Source organism: Bos indicus, chromosome 8 (genome assembly GCF_029378745.1).
Source record: "Bos indicus isolate NIAB-ARS_2022 breed Sahiwal x Tharparkar chromosome 8, NIAB-ARS_B.indTharparkar_mat_pri_1.0, whole genome shotgun sequence".
NCBI classification, from domain to species: Eukaryota; Metazoa; Chordata; class Mammalia; order Artiodactyla; family Bovidae; genus Bos; species Bos indicus.
The window spans coordinates 99,878,548-99,895,790 of NC_091767.1; the positions used below are offsets into that span (position 1 = coordinate 99,878,548).

At 40.6% G+C, this 17,243-nt stretch overlaps 1 protein-coding gene across 1 annotated transcript in view; it reads right to left on the reverse strand.

Moving 5' to 3' along the window:
- SVEP1 (sushi, von Willebrand factor type A, EGF and pentraxin domain containing 1) overlaps nt 1–17,243 on the reverse strand; it is a 208,721-nt gene that overhangs the window by 64,970 nt on the left and 126,508 nt on the right. The window contains exons 22-28 of the mRNA XM_070795267.1: nt 15,939–16,052; nt 14,994–15,107; nt 13,963–14,164; nt 9,436–9,593; nt 6,698–6,899; nt 4,643–4,818; nt 964–1,088 (exon numbers count right to left, since the gene is read on the reverse strand). Of these exons, the coding sequence (XP_070651368.1) occupies nt 964–1,088; nt 4,643–4,818; nt 6,698–6,899; nt 9,436–9,593; nt 13,963–14,164; nt 14,994–15,107; nt 15,939–16,052 (1,091 nt within the window). The remainder of the gene's footprint in view (nt 1–963; nt 1,089–4,642; nt 4,819–6,697; nt 6,900–9,435; nt 9,594–13,962; nt 14,165–14,993; nt 15,108–15,938; nt 16,053–17,243) is intronic.

A 17,243-nucleotide genomic window follows, 5' to 3' on the forward strand; every position in this document is an offset into this window, starting at 1 on the left:
AAATATTTCATAGTCGCTGGAAATTCTGAAATTCTACATATAGAATTTCTTGTCTAAAACTTTGCAGTTTGTTAAGGTGTTGAGGGGCACTTCCTCTCTGGCCTCCTATCTCTGATCTGGAGGTGAGAAAGCTGAGGTTCAGGCAAGTTCTGCCACAATAACAGTCAGAGTAAACATCTATCAAGCACTTTTGCTGCTGTTTAGTCACTAAGTCGTATCCAACTCTTTGCAACCCCATGAACTGCAGCCTGCCAGGCTCCTCTGTCCATGGGGTTTCCCAGCAAGAACACTGGAGTGGGTTGCCATTTCCTTCTCTTGGGGATCTTTCTGACTCAGGGATCGAACCCACGGCTCCTGCATTGGCAGGTGGGTTCTTTACCACTGAGCTACCAGGGAAGCCTGTCAAGCCCTTACTATATGTGCCAAACAATACCTCAATCTTATATGCAGGATTTTGTTCCATTCTGCCAAAGCTCCACTATGCAGTTCTATTTGTTTATCTTTAATAGATTTGAAAACTGAAGCACAGAGAGATGGGATAACATGTTCAAAATCATCAGAGTGAGTTCATGGTGAAACTGGAACTTGAACCCAGGCCATTGGACTGTAGGCTGGCTTTAACCACTAGCCCATCTGTTACTCTGTATGTGTGATCTTGTGCCAGCCCTAAATTTCTGCTTCTTGAGTCAGAGGGATTGGAAATATTCTTCTCTATGATTCTTTCTAGTTCTGAAATCACAAGATTTTATGAAACAGTCATGTCCAATAAAATTATAAAACATCACCAAGACACTATAAATAACATCTGCCTAGCTTAGTCTACTATCATAGCATCAAATGATACTGCTGGTAAGTTCTGAAAACTCAGCGGTGGCATAGATGTGGTAGCAGTAGGCTGTGCACGTTCGTACTGGTTTGTACCTTTGCATGTCATTACTGTCATACACTGAAAATGGAATTGACCTGCTGTGGAGACAGGACATAGTCCCAGAGGTTGAGCTGGCTTATGGAGCCCACAAAAGACTCAGCCGGGTTGAATCCCTCTCCTTTTTTGTCTTGTTCTTGCCCAATAACCAATGCACCACCACCTAGAAAAGGAAAGAAAAAAGGAAGAAGAGTGGCCTGGCTGTTCTTTCTAAAATGCTAACTTAATGAAGGCACAGCCTATACAAACGGGAAATTATAGAGAAGCTAAATTATCTACATTCACTGCATGATTTAACAGTAAGATGAGTTCAACATTTTATATAGCAACTGAAAAATCAGTCAAAGAGGATTTGGAACACAAGATTAGATTTATACATATTTAACTATAAAACTACATATATACATATATATGTATATAATATTTTATGTCAACAAAGTAGTTAAGTCCTACTTTGCCTCTTTAGCTCTAGGAAATTACCCTCCGTGACAGATTACCAGTAGCTGCTCTTCATCGTATTATTCTTTAGCCTATAATGCTTAAAGTTCTATTACCAATTCCAAGGAACATTCATTCCAGTGGCTGCTTAACGACCCAATCCAATGGAAACTCTTCAATATTCACCTCTGGTGACTTCTCTGTATCACTTGTTTCTTGGAAGCATTTCATTCTATTAAACTGCCCTTCCTGGCACTCAAAAAGGTCTGTACCCCTCGAGAGCTACCCTTCCCCTTTCTCCACTCTGCTTTGTGGCCGCAAGGTTCATGCCCATGGACTACACCACCTGGTTTCTTCAGTCCTCTGGCCTCTGTTTGTCTGGCCAATGGAGACCAGCCCAAGATAAGAAAGTGGGATGAGAAACAAGTTTAACTTCCTGGATACCTTCTCCCAGGCAACAGATGGAAGGGGCTGGAAGGGGCCACTTTCCTCTGCCTTGCATCATTGCTCCCACTGGGTGATTTCTCCCCATCACTACAGGTTCACCTACATTCTGGTGACAACTCCCACTCTCTGTCACTTCATGTACATCTCTTGTGCCTTTCCATAGCTACTAGGCATGGGTATTTTACTACCTCATTTTGGTTCTCTTAACCTTGCCCAGGACAGCATTCTAAGTCATTTCAATTGTGTTCTGACTCTTTGTCTCCCTATGGACCACAGCCTGCCAGGTTCCTCCGTCCATAGGATTTTCCAGGCAAGAATACTGGAGTGGGTTGCCATTTCCTACTCCAAGGGATCTTCCCAACCTAGGGATCGAAACCGCACCTCTTGCGTCTACCTGCATTGGCAGGCGGGTTCTTTACCACTAGCTGGGAAGCCCACATCTTTGAAAACAATCCTTTCATTAAATTCTTCAGTTATCCTTCTGGTGTGTGTCACTTGTTTCCTGCCAGGAGCCCTCCTGATTGCAGCTGGTTTCCATGACAGCATCCTCCCCTGGTTCTCCTTGAGCCTTTCTACTCACCCTCAGTCTCCCTTCTCCACCTGCCTCTTAGATTCCGATGCACCCAGGATTCTACCCTGGCTTCATCTCTTCTTCCTTCACTTACTCTCCCATGTGATCTCCTGCAAATCCATGTCTGTAGAGCCCTCATTCATGATTTCCCAACCTATATTTTTCTCTTATAAAATTAATAATTAAAAATGAATATATACACATGGAAGAACGTTTTTAAAAATTAAGTATAAGGAATTCTTCCTATTCAGGAAAAATCACTTAACAGTTCTGTGTATTTCTTTCTAGATTATATGTTTTTAAAATTATTTTTTTAGTATGTGTGTGTGAGAGAGATTTTAAAACACACAGCATAGGATCCTATTACACATGATGTTGGAAGCTTGCTTTTCTTGAACATAATTTCATTTCATGAGTTTTCAGTTCCATTCAGTTCAGTTCAGTTGCTCAGTCACATCTGACTCTTTGCAACCCCATGAATTGCAGCGCTCTAGGCCTCCCTGTCCATCACCAACTCCTGGAGTTCACTCAAACTCACGTCCATCGAGTTGGTGATGCCATCCAGCCATCTCATCCTCTGTCGTCCCCTTCTCCTCTTGCCCCCAATCCCTCCCAGCATCAGAGTCTTTTCCAATGAGTCAACTCTTCGCATGAGGTGGCCAAAGTACTGGAGTTTCAGCTGTAGCATCATTCCTTCCAAAGAAATCCCAGGGTTGATCTCCTTCAGAATGGACTGGTTGGATCTCCTTGCAGTCCAAGGGACTCTCAAGAGTCTTCTACTTCATCATGTGAATGTGCAACAATCCATAATTTTCTTAATTGACTAAGTTAACAACCATTTCTTACTGGGTACTGGAGGTGTTTCCAGGCTCGGTACCGAGGTAATGCTGAACTAATTCATAGATACACAGATATTTGTTCAGATCACCGATTCTTTCTTTTTGATTAATTCCTGGTAGAGAATTGTTGGTTCCATGCAAAGAGTTTCTCTAAGGCTGTTGATGAAATATTTCTAAATATCTTCCCAGAAAGTCTGGATCAATGTTCACACCCCCCAGGACTCTATAAGAGCATTTACCATGCTTAATTCTTGACAAACATAACCTATCACTAAAAGACAGTTCTGTCATTTTGATATAAAATGGTATCAAATTATGTTTTTAGCTGCATACATTTGTGGGATTAAAATTCATACTCAATATGTCTAAAACCAAATACAGAATGTTCCTCTACCCCTAATTCTTGCTCTAATAATGGTCCTTTCCCAAGAATTTCTATCTCACCTAACACAGTCTTCAATAAATATGGTCACCCAAACCACAGTCAGTCATTCACTAGGGTCTGTCAAATGCAGTTCTGCAATAGTTATGGACTATAATTCATTCTTATTGCTGTGGTCAGAGAACCATCCCTGTGGGTAGCTACTATTATAGTTTCAATTCTTTTAAAATAGAAACTTTTTTTTTTTACCATAAATGAAATAAATGCTCATTATAAAAATATCAGAAAAGGACCAAGAAGAAATATAAAAGCCACCTGCAATCTCACCACCCAGAGAAGGGAGAGTTAAAAACAACAACACTTTAAACACAAAAAGAAGCCAGCACTTCACTTCACAGGATAATACCACTTCCTGCAGAAACACTTTTAACGTTTCCTTATTTACTACAGGGAGCCTCCAGCTGTTCTTCCTCACATGACATACGTCACAGAAGTCACAGAAGAACCTAGATAGAGTAGGCTTACTGCCAGGTACAATGCCGAGAACCCTGGAACACTTAATACTTTTGCATTCCTTCAAAACTCAACTCTCTAAATATTTGTTTAAAAGTATTTTTAGAAGAGAGTTTGAGTTCTATGAGAAAAAGGGCATAAAAGATAGAGAAGTATTAGCAGTGCTCCAGCTTGTATTCTGAACCTACTTGTTTAGTGTGTATACTGATCACAAACCAAACCTAAAAAAAAAAAAAAAAAAAAAAAAAGACAAAACCAACAAACAAAACACCAGCAATTAATCTCCTTCTTGGAAGACAATTTAGTAATCACGCAGTCAGTTCAGCATGCATCTTGGTAGTCTTATTTTAGATCCCAAAGGCATTTCTCATACAGTCACACAGCTCACCTAGGAAAAGCTTCTAATAATTCAGTCTGGATAATCAGGAGGTGGTAAATGGGAAAGAGAACTTAGCAAACTTGCTATTCATCAGAGCACCACCGCCTCTAGCATTGAATGGAAGTATATGCTGTTTGCTAAGACGTACCAGGGATGGGTGATCCAATAGAGAGGCCCATGCCACCGTCGGATAAGTTCCCATCGATGTAGACTTTCCAGGCTCCACCAGTACTCGTCCAAGTGATGGCAATGTGATGCCAATTACCGTCATTCACAGAGGGACAGTCTGTTATTTTTTCCTTGCCATTTACATAAAGAACCCAGCTGCACAAAGATTCAAGGGATACAATCATTAGTCATACGTTGTAATCCCTTACGTGGGGCATGTTACTATCTTTCTTCCTTTTTTGTGGGTAAAGCACTTTGGGTACAACCATTACCTCTTTTTCTCCATCTGAGCCATGTTTCATAGAAGCAGAGTTGATTATTAATTACCTTTTATTGTCTTGTAGCTTACTGAAAACTGGTTTGTGTTTCTTGAACACTGAGGGGTAGGGAAAATGTCTTAGGACAAGCTGAAACAAACTGGCCCAATTTGAGATAATTCACCAACTGTCTATTCTAGAGAGAATGAGTCAAGAATGGAAGGAATGAGAGTTTCGCAAATGTCAGTCTGGTTTCTTTTCTCTAGGATGTATGCTCCTACAACTTGGAACAGACTTCAGAGATGTCCTAGGAAGTCAGTCCTATCTCTCTGTTGCCAGAACAGTCACTTGGCAGATGAAGTACATTGATGCAAGGGAAAGAATAATTGGAAATAAACAGAGGTGACCAGCTACAAAAGGGTTCCAACAACCATGTCACTTAGAGAAATGTCCAAGTTAAGAAGCAGCGGAAAGTGGAGTATCTTCAAAAGCAAATGGAGAAAAAGAAAATATTAGGGGAAACTGATAAAGAAGAAGTCATTCAGTAACTGTATCAGCATCTTCTAAACCTCTATTCAAAGATGTTTATGAAAAGATATTTCTAAAACACAAATTGTTTCCCCACTGTTCTTCCTCCCCAAAATTAAGCAGGCAACAGATTTTCTCCTTCTATACAATCTGTCTCGGGGGAGGATTTTGAAATTTCTTACATTTTGTTTCTGACTGTTCAAGTCCACTAAGAAGGACAGGGTTTGAGGATGGAAAGATTTTCACCAGAACAGTGAGAATCTCATGGACTGAGGCAAGGAAGGAGAGCTCAATGTGTTGTCCCTGAGGCCTGGAACCTGTTCAGAGCAAAAGGCCACACGTTTGGGTGGACCTGGGAGGAAAAGGCCATGTGGTGTGCCACAGAATCTTTCTTAATCAAAAGGCATAAACTCTCAGCCTTGCCAAGGACGCCACACGTGGCGAACAGCCGAGGTTCTGAAAGGATCACAGAGGCAGAGGTAGCAGACAGCTCAGTGATCGGCAGGGTGGACAGACAACCAGTGGTCGAAGTCCTGCAGGTTGAGACAGGTTGAGCCTCTCTGTGGCTCTTTAGCAAAACTTTGTGGGTTTTAGATGATCCATGAGTATCTAAGACAGGATAAGCAGTTACTAGTGAAAGAAATCAGAGAAACAGCTAAAGCTGACTTTCCTATCAGCCCAGAGGGATGGGGCCCCGAACTGGAACTAATTGATCCAAAAAGACATAAAAAAAATGTCATCTTGCACCCTGGAGATTTCAAATGGATTCTTATTCAATACAAGGGTCTTCCAAGGACCAGGAGTGCCACGGAAGTCCTTTGACCTTTGGCCACTGACAGGTAAATAAAGGAGCACTGGTCTGAACAGTCAGTTTGACAGTTCTGCCACTCCCGTGGTGTGAGATTTGGGAGGGAAAGCATTTAGCTTCTCATTCATTTTACCTGTTAAGGGGCATCAGTTCCTCAAGTCCTTGTGAAGCTCAAATGAAATAATACATAAGAAGATATCTGGGCTTCCCTGGTGGCTCAGATGGTAATACTTAGCAAATAGCAAAACACAATCCATGTATAAGGCACTACCACTGAAATGCTGCCTTCGTATAGGACCTGTCCAGATGCTCTGATTGACTACCGTCACCCTGTTGTCCTGTTGGAACACTTGACCCTCCTACTGCTCCATCCCCTCCCATGTCAGTTCTAACCTGGTGCCAGGATAAGTCCTAACATGGCCTTCCTGATGTCTCTGCTTACCCATTATAATCGGTTAGGAGGAAGGTATTGTCACTGCCATTCTCCAGGGCATAGGAGATCGGTGTCCCGTAATTAATGTCGTCAGACGATTTCATCCAGAACGTGCAGGTCACAGCATGGAGGGTCGGAAGGACACCATCCAGCATGATGTAACCATAAATGCCAGAAACTTCAAAATCCAGGTTAAAGCCTGCTGACTGTTCTGCAACAAATAAGAAAAGAATGAGAAGACATACAGATGGCCAAGAGACACATGAAAAGATGCTCAATACCACTAATTATTAAAGAAATGTAAATCAAAACTACCATGAGGTATCACCTCACATGGTCAGGAGAGTCATCACTAAAATGTCTATAAATAATAAATGCTGGAGAGGGTGTGGAGAAAAGGGAATCTCCTCTACTGTTGGGAAGGCAAACTGGTGCAGCTACTATGGAAAATGGTATGGAGGTTTCCTCAAAAACCAGAAAACAGAACTACTGTACAGCCCAGCAATCGCACTCCTGGGCATATGTCTGAAGAAAACTCTAATTCTAAAAGATACATGTACTTCAATGTTCACAGTGGCACACACACACATACACACGAATGGAATACTATGCTATGCTATGCTAAGTCGCTTCAGTCGTGTCCGACTCTGCGACCCCATAGATGGCAGCCCACCAGGCTCCCCCGTCCCTGGGATTCTCCAGGCAAGAACACTGGAGTGGGTTGCCATTTCCTTCTCCAATGCATGAAAGTGAAAAGTGAAAGTGAAGTCGCTCAGTTGTGTCCGACTCCCAGCGACCCCATGGACTTCAGCCCACCAGGCTCCTCCATCCATGGGATTCTCCAGGCAAGAGTACTGGAGTGGGGTGCCATTGCCTTCTCCAGGGGATCTTCCTGACCCAGGGATCAAACCCGGGTCTCCCTCATTGCAGGCAGACGCTTTACCCTCTGAGCTACCGGGGAAGCCTGGTAATGAATGAAGTAATGCCATGTATAGCAACATGGATGGACCTAGAGATTATCACAATAAATGAAGTACGTCGTATGGAAAAAGACAAACATCATGATATCACTTACCTGTAGAACCTAAAAAAAAGTGATACAGATGAACTTATTTACAAAACAGAAACAGACTCACAGACACAGAAAATCAGCTTATAGTTACCATAGTTACCAAAGAGGGTAAAGGGATAAATGAGGAGTTTGGGATTAGAAGATACAGACTGCTGTACATAAAATGAACAAGTTTAGCACAGGGAGCTGTATTCAGTATCTTGTAATATAGTACAGGGAAAAGAATATGAAAAAGAATATATATACATGTGTATATAAACATATATGACTGAACCACTCTGTGTATACCAGAAACTAACAAAACATTGTAAATCAACTATACTTTAATAAAAAGAAAATATCATGGCACTTGTGAAGCATTTTTCAATTGTCTAAGGTAGTAGCAAGTATGCAATACTATCGTCAAAGAAGTTCATTTCAGTAAATATGATCATCTGAGAAGCAATTTCAAAATTAAACACATGTTGCTTATGAAATAAATAACATATTACTTTAGTATTTCGTATGTATTTTATTATTATTGAGATATAACTGATTTACAATATTAAATCAGTTTCAGGTGTACAACACAGTGACTCACAATTTTAAAGCTTATGTTCCATTTATAGCTATTATAAAATACTCAGTCTTTCCTATGCTTATCCCTGCAGCCTATTTATTTTATTCATAGTAATTTGTACCTCTTCTATCCCCATACCCATCTTGCCCTCCCGTCTTCCCCCTTCCACTAGTACCCACTAGTATGTTCTCTGTAAATCTGTTTCCTTTTTGTTCAACAAATTGGTTTAAATAAAACCAACAGTGAATATCCAAGACAGCAAAAGCACTCAGCAGTGAAAGGAAGCTTTGAAACAGAATAGCTGGAAGGAGAGGTGGGGCTGGGGAGTCATTCAAGATGAGAGACTAAGCACCTGTGGGCTGATGGGAATAACTCAAGAGAGTGGAGTCACTGACATTGCAGGAGAGAAGGTGGGCGGGGCGGGGGGGGTCCACTGCTAGGGCAATAGGTCATTCCTGCTCAGGGCCCTGGTTCTTCCCCATTTCAGAAGCCCCAATCCTGCATATCCCAGTCAACAGAACGAAAGTCCTATAGCTAGAAGACTCCTACGTTCTGAGAAAGCTGTTTAGCATTAATTCTCAAACATATCCATGGACTCTGACCTTCTACATCAAGTGACTTATCCAAGTGTCCTTTTCTAAACACGCAGAATGTGAAGAGTTCTGCTAAATTCAATTTTCTCCATTTCACCCTCACATCTCTAAGCTCAACCTCCTCCTCTGTGCTACTGGAGATAACATGACCCACTTCATTGGACAGCTGTGAAGGTTAAATAAATACAAAATGCTTCACACAGTCTTTGGTATATAGACTGTGCTTAGTGCAGGTAAAAATTGACATTATTATCACTATACTTGGACTTCCCTGGTGGCTCAGACGGTAAAGCGTCTGTCTACAACGCGGGAGCCCTGGGTTCCATCACTGGGTCGGGAAGATCCGCTGGAAAAGGAAATGGCAATCCACTCCAGTACTATTGCCGGGAAAATCCCATGGACAGAGGAGCCTGGTAGGCTACACAGTCCATGGAGTCGAAAAGAGTCGGACACGACTGAGCGACTTCACTTTCACTATCACTATACTTGGTATCGTTCTTAACAACACGAAGCTCACATATACCTGTTTCACACCTGCTGCCTGAAAATCCTGGCTGACATTTACAGCTGTATGCGTTTAATTCATCCACACAGGTGGCCTGATTTTTACAGGGGTTAGACTGACATTCGTCGATGTTCAGCTCACAGTGTGTCCCCGTGAAGCCTGCTGCACACTGGCACCTGAAAGAACACACAATGTTGTGACAATCAGAAGAGCTGCAGCGAGGCGGCAGAAGCAGACTCCTGTTAGTGACAGCACCGTCTCCAAAGACTCGGGGAAGTTTAGTGCTAACGTGAGCTCTCTTGCATGTGGAATCTAAATATGCATACATGTATACATACCCACCCACAGCCTACAAAACAGGCTGGTGGTTGCCAGAGGCATAGGGTGGGAAAAATGGGTGAATTGTTTTTGTTTTTCCTTTTTTTCAGTTTAACTGAATTTTTAAAAAATCCTGAAATGCTGAAACTCATTTTCCACATTAAAACGGTGCTTTAACTATTACTTTTTAAAGTTCATTCAAATAAACCTATTTAAGACAACTAAAAAGCCTCTTGATGAAAGTGAAAGAGGAGAGTGAAAAAGCTGGCTTAAAGCTCAACATTCAGAAAACGAAGATCATGGCACCTGGTCCCATCACTTCATGGGAAATAGATGGGGAAACAGTGGAAACCATGTCAGACTTTATTTTTCTGGGCTCCAAAATCACTGCAGATGGTGACTGCAGCCATGAAATTAAAAGATGCTTACTACTTGGAAGAAAAGTTATGACCAACTTAGATAGCATATTCAAAAGCAGAGACATTACTTTGCCAACAAAGGTCCATCTAGTCAAGGCTATGGTTTTTCCTGTGGTCATGTATGGATGTGAGAGTTGGACTGTGAAGAAGGCTGAGTGCCGAAGAATTGATGGTTTTGAACTGTGGTGTTGGAGAAGACTCTTGAGAGTCCCTTGGACTGCAAGGAGATCCAACCAGTCCATTCTAAAGGAGATCAGTCCTGGGTGTTCATTGGAAGGACTGATGTTGAAGCTGAAACTCCAATACTTTGGCTGCCTCATTCGAAGAGTTGAATCATTAGAAAAGACTCTGATGCTGGGAGGGATTGGGGGCAGGAGGAAAAGGGGACGACAGAGGATGAGATGGCTGGATGGCATCACCAACTTGATGGACATGAGTTTGAGTATACTCCAGAAATTGGTGATGGACAGGGAGGCCTGGCACGCTGTGATTCATGGGGTCGCAAAGAGTCGGACATGACTGAGTGACTGAACTGAACTGAAGACAACATGTACTTGAAATGTTGTAGTGGTAAAAATAGAGTATAAACTAGTTCTGGTTATTCACACACTGGTGATTTCTCTCACCACAAAGTGCTAGGAAAAATATAAAAAGTTCACATGCTCTTCTAAACACTTACATATGCCATGCCAAGTTGCTTTAGCTTGTTTGACTCTCTGCGACCCCATGGACTGTAGCCTGCCAGACTCTTCTGCCCATGGGATTCTCCAGGCAAGAATACTGGAGTGAGTTTCCATGCCCTCCTCCAAGGGATCTTCCTGACCTAGGGACTGAACTCGTGTCTCTTATGGTCTTCCTGCATTGGCAGGTGGGGTCTTTACTACTAACACCACCTGGGAATCCCCACATACATTAATTCAATCCTTATAATGATGAAGAATATTATTATTCCCAGTTACAATGAGTAAATCGTGGTTCTGAGAGGTTAATTTGCCTAAGTCCTCTTGATACTAAGAGGTGGTGAAGGACTTTGATCTCAATCAGGACGCCACACAGTCTCTGGGGAATGCAAGAAGCCATTTAAACCCCTCCAAATGGAAAATACATCCGATGATGTCAAATACTGACAAGAGTGTCATGAACCATGTGGCAATGTCAAAGAAAGTGGAGGGTTTGCATTTCCAGAGCCCTGTATGTCCACTTCTGGTATGAATTCTAGGAGATGACTGCCAGGTGTTCAAGGACAAATGTAATGCATGTTCACAACAGCATCATTCTGCATGTTCATGAAGAAGTGACTGGGAAAATAAACTGTGGTATAATTACCAATAGAATACTAATTGGCAGTTGAAATGAGCAAAAGTGAAGTGAAGTGAAGTCACTCAGTTGTGTCCGACTCTTTGCAACCCCATGGACTGTAGCCTAACAGGATCCTCCATCCATGGGATTTTCCAGGCAAGAATACTTGAGTGGGTTGCCATTTCCTTCTCTAGGGGATCTACCCGACCCAGGGATCAAACTCGGGTCTCCTGCATTGTAGGCAGCCGCTTTACTGTCTGAGCCACCAGGGAAGTCCTGAGATGAGCAAACTAGAGGCAAATTACCAACCTTGATAATACAGTGTCAAAAGGAAAAACAAAATACAAAAGGATTATATATATAGTATGATACTACTTATGTAACATGTAAAACTATACTATTTATTGTTTATGAAGTCATATATGTAGTAAAGCAAAGTCTGAATGAGAAAGCTATAAACCGACTTCAAGACAGTGGTTACTGTTAGGGAAGAAGAGGAATGTGTGTGTGTGTCCCTCCATGCTTATTGGAGGGACTCCAAATCTATCTTCAGAATTTATTCTTTTTTAAATGAAAGATATGAACCAAATATAGCAAAAGGCTAAGGATTGATCACTACTGTGGTGAGTGTATAAACTTTTATTATTCTTTGTAATTTTCAGTATATCTGAAATATCTTTAATTAAAAAGCATCTGCCCAATAAATGTAGTTAATATTACTACTAGCATGTTTATATGGGGACCTCTTTGATATTGGTAATAATATAAATAAATGGTATTTGGAGGTTTAAAAGAAAATCTCAGTTGGAATTGGTGGGCATCTTTATGGAGTTCTGTGTATTTGATGGTAAACTTACTTCGGCTGAATTTCACTCATCTTTATCTGTCCATGCTTTTTTTTGGAAATACTTTAAAAACACTTGTTTTTTAAATTTTATTGAAGTATAGTTAATTTCAATTCAGTTGTTCAGTCATGTCCGACTCTTTGTGACCCCATGAATTGCAGCACACCAGGCCTCCCTGTCCATCACCAACTCCCAGAGTTCACTCAAACTCACATCCATCGAGTCAGTGATGCCATCCAGCCATCTCATCCTCTGTCATCCCCTTCTCCTTCTGCCCCCAATCCCTCCCAGCATCAGTCTTTTCCAATGAGTCAACCCTTCTCATGAGGTGGCCAAAGTACTGGAATTACAGCTTTAGCATCATTCCTTCCAAAGAACACCCAGGACTGATCTCCTTTAGAATGGACTGGTTGGATGATTTACAATGTTGTTTTAATTTCTGATGTATATCTGTCCATGTTTGATATCATTATAGTAGTTCAGTATCTTTGTGAAACAGATTCACTTCGGTGGCAACTAGCATTCCTTTTGAAGTGGAGAGTTTGCCCTCTTCACCTTTCCTCTAGTTAGGATTTAGACAAATTTGGTATTTATCAATTGTTTTGGACCGTGGGGAGAGTTTGGAACTCGTGCTGTTCATCTGGAAATGTCTCATTGCCTATGGTTAGGTGCTATATGCCTGAAGATTAAAAAAAAAAAAAAAAAAAAAAACTATGAAAAGTTGATGCTACACTAAGATCTCATTTTCACATTGAGAGTGAAAGTCTCACTGGCAAAACTGGCTCCCTATTTCTTCCAGATAGTGTCCTAGCTGTCTTGGGGGATGGTAATGGAAGGGGGCTGGGAAATGTTGCAACTGAGGTAGAATTTTTTTTTTTTAAGCTTTTAACTTTTGAAAACTTGCAGAACCAGTTGCTTACTGAGGACAGTGAAGTTCCCTAAAATTCTGCAAGCAAAGCCAGTCTGTCTTTCTGTACTGCAGAAGCCACAGATCCTGCAAGGGGAAGTGAATGGAACAGAGCAGACTTGGTAGTGATTAAAAAAAAAGTGTTGGTTTTCAAACCACTTTCTACTGGTACCCCAGTAAGACCTGTCTTAGGAAGCCAGTCTTTCTCCTTCAAAACACCACTATTTTCAACCACAAAAGCTTAGCTTTAATTTCTTGTTTACACTCTGATTTCCCTGGAAATAAGGGACACTAAACTAAAAAAAAGTTTGAAAACCATGGTCATAGAATGGCTCTGTGACAGCAGAATTGCACTATTCCTTCTGATTTTAGTTGGTGGGAAAACTCCAGCTAAAATATAAAACATTAAAAACTGGGTTTTGAATAGTGATTCTGCATTTGCTTTTGAATATATGTCCTTCCTTTTATCTTTTATGACTTCCCAAGTATAGAACAGTGGTTTCAAAGTCTGGCTGTGCTTCAGAAACACAGGAGAACTTAAAACCTACCGATTGTCTATTACAAAATTACAGACTTTACCCAAGAGGTAGGAAATCAGAACATCAGGTGGTAGTCAAGATTCTACCATAGCTTATCCTTGGGCTAGGATTTGGGAACGGCTGGCCTGGGATTCAAAGTAATACTCTGTAAAGACGGCAGAATGACTGAACAGTTAAGATAATAAAAACAGCGAAAAGAGCCAGGCTTAGTCTCTTACCTGAAGCCATTGGCACCGTCCTTGCAGGTAGCTCCATTTTTGCATGGTTGGCTGAGACACTCATCCATGTTTATGTCACACCGGGTGCCCAAAAATCCAGGTGGGCATTTGCACAAGAACCCCCCAAGCTGATCTTCACAGACTGCGTTATTTAAACATGGGCTTGACTGGCATTCATTGACTTCTGTTTCACAGTGTAGGCCTGGGGATGGATGAGGATGAGAGACAGCCCAAAGGTTAACCCCTTTGGAAAACTGGAATCAAGGTGAGGACTCCTTGGAGGATGCTGCTTCAAAAGGATGAAATGGAGGCTGTGGAGCCACTGGGAGACCAAACAGGTTTGGGACCTATTCTTAAATAAGCTCTGGCTTTTCTAAATCATTTTAGGACTGTATTTTTGATAATCTGCTCTTTTAACCTTATCTTTTTCTGGAACTAACATTAGCAATGGACGCCTAATTGAGAAAATGTTTAAACAAAAATGAAACTGGCACATATAGTCCAAAATGTTCATCTGTATCTTTGATCTTGCCTCTTTCTGTCACTGATCATTTTCGGTTTTGGACTTATTCTTTACCAGTTATATATGTGTGTTTGTGTATATATAATATATAATATATATAATAATATATATATATACACACACACACACACACATTCTATTATTTAGCATTCACTTATAACAACATTTTATCATCTCCAGTTACTTCTTGAGTGTTTATCTTAGCATATAAACTCAAGTCTTCTCTTTCTGTCCCTACATATACATATATACACACACATGCACAAGAACATATTACTTTTTCTGAATTGCTTTAGTCAATTTTAGACCTGATGCTCTTTTACCTCTAAATATTTCAGTGTGAATTTCCTCAAAAATAAGGACTTTCCCTCATAAAATCATGGTGCAGTTATAAAATCAGATAATTAACATTAACTTATATAATGTCACTTGTATAACAGTAAATATCATGATTTGTGAGGCTTTACGGAACTCTTTAAGACAACTAGGAAGAACGGAAACATTTTACCCATGTATCCTTTCACACATGTGCAGTGATAACCAGCCAGGCCATCAACGCAAGTTCCTTTATTTAAACAAGGACTGGAGATGCACTCATTTACATTGTCTTCACACAGCTGACCTGTAAAGAATCACAGAATATTTGCGCTTGAGAAAACTGAAAGGAATTTAAGACTAATAGTTTCAAGCAAGTTGTTCAGGTGTAAGAGCAGAGAAATTGGAAATCAAGGCTAATGTTTATCGAAAAAAATATGCTCTTTGCCAAATATTTGCTGAATAATATCCCAATACATGTTATATATAGGGCTTCCCAGGTGGTGCTAGTGGTAAACAACCTGTCTGCCAATGCAGAAGACACAATGAGATGTGGGTTGGATCCCTTCCCTCTAGGAAGATCCCCTGGAGAAGGGCATGGCAAGCCAGTCCAATATTCTTGTCTGCAGAATCCCATGGACAGAGAAGCCGGGTGGGCTACAGTCTACAGGGTCACAAAGAGTCAGACACAACTGAAGCGACATAGCATTGAAGGATATCTACCTACCTACCTCCCTCACATTTTCTTTATCCATTCATCTCTTGATATATACTTAGCTTGTTTCCATATCTTGGCCATTGGCTATTGTGAATAATGCTGCAATGAACATGGAAGTACAGATATCTCTTTGAGATAGTGATTTCATTTCTTTGAATGGATACCCAGAAGAGGGACTGTTGGACTGTATGGTAATTCTATTTCCAATTTTTTGAGGAACCTCCATGCTGTTTTCCACAGTGGCTGAAGCAATTTACATTCCCACCAAGAGTGCACAATAGTCCTCTTTTCTTCATGGACTCACTAGCACTGTTATCTCTTACCTTTTGATGATAGCCATTCTAACAGGTGTGAAATGGTAACTCATTATTTTAAGGTTTCAAAGGTTTATATTGTAAGAATGAGACACTCTTTCCTTACCTGTATAACCAGATGGGCATTCACAAATGAATTCTCCAACTCGGTCTTTACAAATTCCATTGTTGTGGCAGGGCAGTGAGCTGCATTCATCAATGTCTATCTCACATTTTAAGCCTAAAATGCAAACACTGAAGGTCAATCAAAGAGAGGATGAACAGAAACAGAACTGTCCTTTAAAGGTAATTATCACAATAACCTGAATTTATAGGGAGTGGCAGTGATGAAGAAAAAGGAAGTATGTTAGGAATTACCATCTAATTAAGCATTTCATAAAGGTATTACCTCTTTCTAAATAGATTTAAGCTATCCTTACAAGGATACATAAAAGACAGCAAAAGATCCCAAGTCAGAAGTAGAGGGGAAAGAGGGAAATCTAGAAGCATAAAATGGAGCCAGGAATTAGTTTGATTCCAAAGTCAAAAGTAGAAAGTCACATGTACTTGTTACCAAGGCCACTGGCTGAGGAATGGGGGTGGTGCTAAATCCTGCCAGATCTCAACTCATATGCCAGGTGTCCTAGAATAGGGTTTATCTTCTCATAGGATACACACAGTCCTTCTATGGACTAATTCTGCTGAAATCCATGTTCTTCTACACAAGGAGGTCTCACAGAATGGTGACCAATAGCATCAGTAATCCCCTGGGAATGTGACAGAAATGCCACAGTCTGTGTTTTAGGAAATCCTCCAGATGATTCTAATGAACATCAAAATTTGAGAATCACTGTCCTATACTATGCTTTTCTCAACCACCTCTCATTTATAAAATTATAGGACAAGATTATTATTTCTTATGAAGTGTTGGGACAAAAATTCTTATAAAAATTGAAACATACACACACATACATGTGTGCACATGTTGAAATAAGTGGAAGGACAATATTCTGTATTTTGTCTTCCAACTTCTCTTTTGTGGTGAATTCTTTTATCTAAATACCACTTTTCTCGTTAAAATACTTCATGTTGGTGACACAAAACTCAAAAGGAAAAACTGCATTTCTAGAAGAAAACAGGAAATTATTTTAAATGAACTGCAACATTTAATGTATAGTTCATTTCTCCTCAAAAAAACTATCTTTCTGTACTGAACTGGAATTTGAACCAAGCTGCAAGAAAACACAATTCTTACATAATTCCTACATAATCAAGTTCAAAGCCATACTGTTTTCCTAAGCACAGCTTGCATAAAAATAGAAATAAACAACACATCATGGCCATAAGAACTTCCATTCGTGTGAAACAAATGAGAGAAATGAGTTTGTTTAAAAATGTTTATGCTAGACAATCTGTTCTAGGTTGAGTGTCA